Source organism: Calidris pugnax, unplaced genomic scaffold, assembly GCF_001431845.1.
Source record: "Calidris pugnax isolate Ruff unplaced genomic scaffold, ASM143184v1 scaffold113, whole genome shotgun sequence".
In the NCBI taxonomy this organism is placed as follows: Eukaryota; Metazoa; Chordata; class Aves; order Charadriiformes; family Scolopacidae; genus Calidris; species Calidris pugnax.
In genome coordinates this window covers 2924112-2932257 of record NW_015090879.1, presented here as the reverse complement: position 1 = coordinate 2932257, position 8146 = coordinate 2924112, and the positions used below count along the sequence as shown (strand labels likewise).

The window sequence follows — 8146 nt, the reverse complement described above, 5'->3', positions numbered from 1 at the left end:
GGGGCGGGTGGTGGGGCCGAGGTCTGGGGCCGGGGCGGGCGGCGGGGCCTGGTCCGCGGGCGGGCGGCGGGGCCTGCGCTCGGGGCCGGGCCCGCTCCATGCGCCGCGCTGTGCCCGGCAGGAGACGCTGGCAAACCTGGAGCGGCAGATCTACGCCTTCGAAGGGAGCTACCTGGAGGACACGCAGATGTACGGGAACATCATCCGCGGCTGGGACCGGTACCTCACCAACCAGAAGTGAGTACCCCGGGGCCGGTCCCCCCACAACCGGCCCGGCCCGGCCCCCGCCCCGCCGGGTCCCCGCCATGCCGCCCTCTGCCTGTCTCTCTGTCTGTCTCTGCTTCAGGAACTCCAACAGCAAAAACGACCGGAGGAACCGCAAGTTCAAGGAGGCCGAGAGGCTCTTCAGCAAGTCCTCCGTCACCTCGGCAGCGGTGAGTGCCGGGACGGGCCCCGGGGACCTCCCTGTCCCCATTCCCCCATCCCATCCCTGTCTCCCTTCATGTCTCCTGTCCCCCTCCATGTCCCTATCCCCTGCCCTTGGTGCCCCTCGGTGCAGCAGGTCCCGTGGGGGTCACCCCAGCTCCTGCAGGGCCACTTTTCCATTTCAGCTCCTGCCTGATCCCCCCCAGCCCGAGCATCTTCCTCCCCATCGCAGCCCCTTTCAGAAACCCTTTTCCCGGTGCCTGGCGAGAGGGAAGGGAAAGGCGGGGGAGCCATCCATGTCTCACACTTGTCACTGCCACCCCTGGCTTTTTCCTTGTGCTCCCAGCCCCGTTGAGCAGTGCCGGGCTGGTGCTGGGGCAGAAGTTCCTTTGGGCAAAGGCCTGATGTGTCCTTCTCTGTGGGGTGTTCCCTGTGTTTGGGAACGTTTGGAAAGCGGCAAGGTCGTTCCTGCTGTCCTTAACGTCCCTTTCGGTTTTCCAGGCGGTCAGTGCATTAGCTGGAGTTCAGGACCAGCTCATTGAGAAGCGTAAGTCACTCCTTCATTTCTCTCAGAATTTGGGAAGAGCTACACTGCTCCCCACGGCCCAGCTCTGTCTGTGGTGGTGGGGATCTCTGCTCCCCATCCCGGCACCTGCGGGGGCTGCTCCCCAGTGCTCCCGGCACAAGGCAACGCTGTGAGAAGCAGGATTCAAGTTAAGCTTCCTTTCTCGAGCAAACTTTTGTGCTCAATGAGAGTTTACTGTGCATAAAATTTATTGACTTGGTGCCCTGAGGGGAAAGGGGCTGGAAGGGCTGAGGCGTTTGTTTGTGTGTGTGTCAGCTCCAAGTGAGGTGGGGAGGAGCCACGTACTTTCAGGATATTTAAAAGCGTTTCTTTAATCAATACCGAAGCAGATGCAGTTCTAGTGTGCTCAGGTCGCTGAGGAGGTTCAGCTGCTGCCCTTCAGAAGCGTTTCTCAGGTTCTCTCATTAGCTCCTGGGGTGGTGAGGCTCCTCCTGTCCCTGCTGCCCCGGGTGCCGTGTCTGGGCTGTGCTGGGGGGGGTAACCGTGGTGCTGCTCTGTGTGTGTCCTGCTCTAGGGGAGCCCGGCAGTGGCACGGAGAGTGACACTTCTCCAGACTTCCACAATCAGGAGAACGAGCCCAGCCAGGAGGATGCTGAAGAGCTGGATGGATCTGTGCAGGGGGTGAAACCCCAGAAAGCTGCTTCCTCTACTTCTTCTGGGAGCCACCACAGCAGCCACAAAAAACGGAAGAACAAAAATCGACACAGGTTAGTGGGACCAGCAGCCTTCTCCTCCTGCCCTCTGGGTGGGCAGCTCTTGCTGAACTTACTTCATTATGTGTAGAATATTGAATAACTTCATTATTGTTAGAATGACAAGCAGCTTGGGTCGTTTGGTTTGGCAACTCCTCTGGGTTTTAGTTGTACCCATCCCATAGTGTTCCTCAGGACCTCACTGCCCTGGAGGGGAGGTGGCTGGGGGGGTCTGGGACAGGGTGCTGGCTCTGGCTCTGGTGGGGCTGGGGTCCCCCCGGCCTGTGGGGCTCTCCTGCCTGCCCAGGAGGCTAAACCCAGCTTCCTTCCAGCAGGGGAGGGTCGCAGTCCTGGCCCCTGTGCTTGCTTCTTGGTTTCTGCACAACCAAGTAAGGCAGGAATGTCAGTACTTTCTTTGGGAAAGAGGGGTGAAAAAGCAAACTGAAAGGTTTTGGGGGTTGTGGACACACTTTGCTAGCGTTCCCACTCCCCAAGCCCCTTCAGTCTCCCAAAGTGAGTCTCTTTTGCTCCTGGCACAGGGGACTGCCTTTGTCACATTCACCTCAAAGTGTTTGTCATTAAAGTGGCCCGGAATTCCTGCGAACCGAACCTTCCCTGAACTCTTCATGGCTGAATTTGGGTGCCTGGTTCTGCCCCTCCAGGTGTCCCAGGGCACGGGGCAGCACGGTGGGCTCACGGCTCAGAAATCAGGGATAAAGTCCCAGCCATACCAGGCTGCTCTCCATGGGCCACCTCACACTGCTGCTTGTAGCCATGGCACAGTGCCCCTGGCAGAGCTGGCCTGTCCAGGGTGCAGTGGGGCACAGTGGAGCCAGGCCCTTCACAGAAGGGAACGTGGAAATCCCTGGTTTTGGAAAGAGGGTACATTTTCTGAACTGCCCCTCTCTGGGATTGCTGGAACCGGTGCTGGGAGATTATTAGAAGTAAATGAGCTTTTAAAAAATGAAATGTTCCTGCCAGCATTGAGCTCGTTGGCTTTGTGTATGGGTGGGCTTTTGGGGGACCTTCTCATACAATTAGAAAAGTGAAATGTTTTAAAGACCAGTGGTAAAACTTGACCGAGGTGGCTGGGGAGGGGCTGGCTTGGGAGGTGCAGAGGTAGGTACAGTGCCTGAAAAATGCCTAACTCCTTTTTCTCCTTCATTAGGCTTTGAGTCGTTAGCATGCCTTTAATTCTTAGATCAGAATTTTCTTCCTCCAGCGGCCTTAACTGGGTCAACACTGGGCAGTACTGGTTGGCCCTTTGCTTCCTCAGGAGCTGGGTTCCAAAGCAGCTCAAAACTCTTCTTTTTTGCCTGTAGACACAGTTGGAAAGAAGTTCAGGAATAACACAAGACGCTACGTCTGTAAGCAAGTTCAGAGAAACCAATCTGTAAAAAAAAAAAAACTGAAGTGCAGCTTAAGAAAATTGCTATTTCAAACAAATTCTAAAGTGTTCTCCACGAGATGTGCCTGGGGAGCTCCGCGACGTGGCGGCCGCAGGGGGGGCCGTCCAGGCACCCTAAATCATGTCCCCTCTTTGGCTCCGGGGCACAACCCTGACATTAGCACCAGGAATTGGGAAGAAACTGCCCCGCTGACAGGTTGTTGCTTTGGGGTGTCTTCTGCGTTCCCTCCAGGGAAGCAGCTGGTGGTGGCTGCTCCCGGGGATGATACTGGACACGAGGAGCCCTGGCCTGACCCAGTACCGGCGGCTCTTCTCCTCCCAGAGAGACGGCGGCGCGGCTGCAGCACGGAGGGGCTTCTGCAGTTAGTGATGGGCTGCTCTGTAAAGCTTAGCCTGGCCAGGTAGATCATTAAAAGAAGATGATGATTAAGTTTGTCTGTAATAAAAAAAAACTACGTTAAAATTGTGATTGCTGTTCCTGACTGTCCCCTAAATTCTGACAGAAAAGACCAAACCGTTTTTCCAGTCTATATGTAGGTAGAAACAAAGCAACCAACAAACCAGCTTCGTGCTGGACCCCGCTGCAGCCCAGAGCCTCCCTGGGAAGAGAGACCTCCCTGGGAAGAGAGACCTCCCTGGCTGCTGCTTGAGTGTCACGGAATGGGGAAAAAAAAAGAAAAATAAAAGAAACGCTGGCATTTCTTTTTGCTCAGAAGCTCCTCCCGTTTGCCAGCGTACACTGGAGTTGTGCCCAGCTGTGCCCAAGGGTTGGTGTTGGGAACAGGCACCCGACCCTGCCCTCCTTCTGCTGGATTTTCTGCCTCATGTGCCACCGAGCGGTGCGGGGAGTTGGATCCAGACTGGGCAGAACTGGTGTGAATGGGCAGAGTAACTGCAAACAGCTAAAGGCAGAGCATCAGATGGAAGTCACCGTGTCTTCACTGAACCCACCCTGTCCCCTCGGAGACCGCCAGAAGGCCAAGATGATAATTTTCTGCGTGCTCAGCCATTTTCAGGGCTAACAAGTGTTTCAGGGGAACACGGTGCTGTTTCCTCTTAGAAAGTCAACGCCGAAAAGCTGCTCAGTTACAGCTGATTTGATGATTAGTCCCATCTAAAATCCCATTTTAGCTTTGGGGCAGAACCATTCCTGGAGGGGGTGCTGGGGACCGGAGGGGGGGGGATGCTGGGACGAGGGAGGGTGTCACCAAACAATAATTAGTGCTGACCCAATGACTGTGGTCTCTGTGTATCTCCTGGAAAGTGTGTGAGTGTGAGGGGCTGCGTGTGCGTGTGCTGTAGGAGAATACTCCAAAGCTGTCCCCAAAGCTCTGTACCCCCCCCGCTCCTGCCCCAGCCCCGCTTTCCCCAGTAACACCCCCTGAGCCCCCGCTCTCTCACCACCCTGGTTCCTCCAGCAGCTCTGTTTTTCTCTCAGCCCACGGGCTGGACTGGCCTCCGACTGTCCAAGAGCTGCCTCTTTCAGCCTAAAACCTCCAAAAATCCACTCTGCCTCTGCTCTAACACCTCTTTTTCCCAGAAATCCAGTTGGGGAGGGGGATTGCCCAGGCTGGAGAGCTCTCTCTGCCCGGTTCTGGTTAAGAAATCTTAAGAACTTTATGGCATTTGAACACTGGCTTTATTATTTATTTTATTTTATTTTTTTAGTAATCTCGCTAGGGTGGCTAATCAACTAATTTATTTAATTCGTTAGTATATTAATTTCTATTGCTTTCTTCCTTTCAAATGCTGCCCCTCAGCCCGTCTGGCATGTTTGATTATGACTTTGAGTAAGTTTGACTTGAATTAGTACTTGTGCTGTGTTGTTAGTGTGTAGACACCGATGTGCCTTTTGAGACCTTTCTAACCCATAGTTTATCTGTTTAATTGTAGGTATGTATATTAGGTTAGGCTGGGAAGTTTTTTTTAAAAACAGAAAAGCGTGATGGAGGTAACATTTTATTTAATAACTTCAGCAAAATTAAATTAACTTCACTCTTCTTTACCTTTCTGTTTCGTTTTTAAATAGATAAACTTGTTAACTTAAAAACTTAGTTTAAAAACTGATTCTTCTGGCTTTGCTTCTTAAGGAGATTAGTGTAGACTTGGATATTTCCTTCTGGAAAAATGTAATGAACTTCAATACCTTTGACTCTCGTAATCCCTGTCATCTTAAACTCCTGTCTCTATTGCGAGTAAATAACCGTTACCGCTCTGTCTGAATAACCCCCGTGGCACAGTTGCACTAATATCAAATTAACATAGAGCATGCCTATTTAACCTTAGTCCTGTATGCTGCATAACTGCCCTGTGATTTTTCATTATGAGCCTTTATTAACTCTTTTTTTTGGCGCGGACGGAATATGCATTTTGGCAAATAATAGTAAAGAATCCACCCTCCGTCTGCGCGGCTCTTGCCCAGTAACGCTGGGGCAGGGACTGGGCTCAGCCCACTGAGAATGTGGATTGCATTAACCAAATAGTCTCTGTTGTAGCCTGTGCCATGTGCAGTAGCTGGTTCTTTGAACTCTAGTCTTGGTTTCATGTATTGAAATGGACGTTTCTCTTATCTTTCCAACCACAGGATTGATCTCAAGTTAAACAAAAAGCCAAGAGCCGTAAGTATCAGCGCTCTGCATTGTTTTCATTGCTGCCTGTAGTGGCTGACTGACTCCTAGCCTTAAAAAGCCTCCCTCTGCTGTAATTTAAGATCTTCTTTTCATGGTTGAGGAGTATCATGGTGTGAAATGAGATTGTTGTGTGCGTTTAATGATAAATAAGCCCAGGTGGGCTTGTTCTGAAGCTGGGTCACAGTTAAGTCCTGTGCACTTTTCTATGAAAATAGCTGGTTTGCGTCCTGATACCTTGGATGTGGAGCATTAAAAGCACCTGGTTTTGGTTGATGTGGTGTTAAACTAAGGTTTTGAAGGGTCCTTTCTTTTGAATGTTTAGCTCAAAAAAAAGAAATATCTCTTTTTGTTTTGCCTACAAGTAATGGTATGTAGAAGTGAGAGAAGGCTGAGAATCCCAGCTCTGCCAGCAGAACTGGGAGCAGCAGGATCTCAGTGTGCCCCTCCTCTCCTCTCTCTGCAGGACTACTAGGCTCATCAGCGCTGATGCTTCTGGGATTTAGGTCTGCGTGAGTCCCCGCTGAGAAAACTGCCCGTGGAGTGGATGAGCACGACGGCAGCTCTGGCCACGCGTCGGCCGCCGGGAGTGGCTCACCCTAAAGAACTCACCCGGGGAGAAAAATCTCGGACCATGTTCTTTGCATCATTTTTAACCCACCTGAGTTGCAGGAAGACTAAGGTGTAGGTGTAGTCGTAGTCGTAGTCCTGAATTCCTGGCTATCCTGGGCTTCCACCTCAGTTGGGAGCTCCTCAAAATGGGCTGATCTTGCTGCTGCCCCCCCCTGTCACCTGCGGACCCACGGAGCGGGGGCTCGTGTCCCACTGGAACTGGGGTGTGACCCAGTGTGTCCCATCCGTGTTGTAAGACTTAGATTACTTCTGTTGCTGATAATTAGCTTTGTAGGTTTGGGGTTCAGTTTGGGGTTTTTTTTTGTTGTTGTTGTTTTAAAAGCCAAAGTGTATAGTTAACAATTTGACTTCTGGTTTCTTTGTTTTAATCCACGGAGAGTGGAAGGTTCTTCATTTTGTGGAACAGCTCTTTTTTGATTTTTTGCTCAAGCAGAGAAGAAGGTGAATAACCCTTTTCTCTAATTTTAATTTTAAACACCATACCCTAAAATGTACGCAGTATCTAAGGATGCAGGGACGGCTGGAGCTCAAAGCCATCTTGCTCTTTGCGATCTTTGAGGTTGGGCAGATTCTCTTTTTAATACAAACTTCTGGCATTTGTACATAAACAATAAAGTTACATGTTTGTCTTCTCACGGTTTGTTCAGTCCAAAATGTGACTCCTGGTGCTTTTTTATTCTTCGTTGGCTTTACGAGGCTGGTGGCTGGAATTGGTGCTGGGCTTCGGGGTGGTGGCTGGTCCTTGTCCCCTGCAGGAGGTGCCATTGTTTGTGTTCTCCTGCTGTAGGTGACGCTGAGCCCTCGGGAGCGTGGCCAGGCCCCCATCTCCAGCCTTGTTCAGCTCATCCCGTTCCAGGAGGGACCGGGATGGAAGTTGGTTCTTGCTGAGGATGGAGGATGCCCCGAGCTGAGGGGGGAGCAGCCGTGGCTGTGACAGGGGGGCACACAGAGGGTGAGGGCTGGGCACAGCCAGGATCCCAGTGCTGATGCTGGAATCGGCTCTGCTTTTCCAGAGGCAGTAAATTGCCCTCGTTACCGGCGTCATAAGGCCCTTGTGTGCTCTCAGAGCTGTCCTGCCTCTGTGTTTTCAGTTACAGAGGTCAAATACAGGGGGGGTGGAAGATCTAGGAAATAAACTTGTAAAAGGCCTTGCTTTTCCACAGCTCTGAAAAAGAATTCTTAACCGATGGCTTTTGATTACTTGGCCTTGGTACAAAAGCAGTTTTTCTCCCATGGCTGCTGTTCCAAAGCAGGAATTGCAAGAGCATCTGAACTTCAGAGGGTAAAAATCTTCGCTGCAGCACTTTGACCTGGAGCAAAGCTCCCATCCTCTTTGGCCGGAACGGTCACCTGCAGAGAGACAGCAAAAGGGCTGGTGGAGCTGAGTTCTGTGCCCTCAGACCTGTTTTATGGCAAAGAGTGGGTTGGCTCTGCTTTCCCTGTGATGCACATCGGGGTGCTGTGGGGACAAGGGGAAAACACAACCTTTCCTGCCTCGGGCAGCGCTTGTCACTAGAGGAAGGGGACAGCCTGTTCGGATTGAGGACAGTGATGGCAGCAGCCCCGGGAGGCAGCGCATTGATCAGGGCAGAGAGCTGAATGGCAAATGCTCCCTTCGGATAAAGGCACCTCGTGCTGCTGATCCACGGCTCTTCCCCCCAGGTCCCACTGACCGGCCACGGCCCCCTGGCTGCCCCGGGGCAGGGGAGGTGAAGAGGGGCTCTGTCCCACCAGAGGGACCCGTCCCTGCCCCATGACAAGCACCAACAACCAC

General features: G+C 52.2%; 1 protein-coding gene across 1 annotated transcript; it reads left to right on the top strand.

Annotated features, from left to right (window-relative positions):
• The first annotated feature begins 97 nt into the window (after positions 1–97).
• On the top strand, positions 98–7026 carry MEAF6 (MYST/Esa1-associated factor 6). The gene is made up of 7 exons (XM_014946581.1): positions 98–237; positions 347–434; positions 928–973; positions 1527–1719; positions 4873–4902; positions 5697–5730; positions 6206–7026. Exons 1-7 carry the CDS (start codon positions 188–190, stop codon positions 6212–6214), a joined length of 450 nt encoding a protein of 149 aa, XP_014802067.1. The 5' UTR covers positions 98–187; the 3' UTR covers positions 6215–7026.
• The last annotated feature ends 1120 nt before the right edge of the window (positions 7027–8146 follow it).

Coding starts and splice junctions, on each gene's coding strand:
- MEAF6 (XM_014946581.1), top strand. CDS start 188: ATGTACGGGAACATCATCCGCGGCTGGGACCGGTACCTCACCAACCAG. Junction 238..346: donor CGGTACCTCACCAACCAGAA/GTGAGTACCCCG, acceptor TCTCTGCTTCAG/GAACTCCAACAGCAAAAACG. Junction 4,903..5,696: donor ATGTTTGATTATGACTTTGA/GTAAGTTTGACT, acceptor TTCCAACCACAG/GATTGATCTCAAGTTAAACA.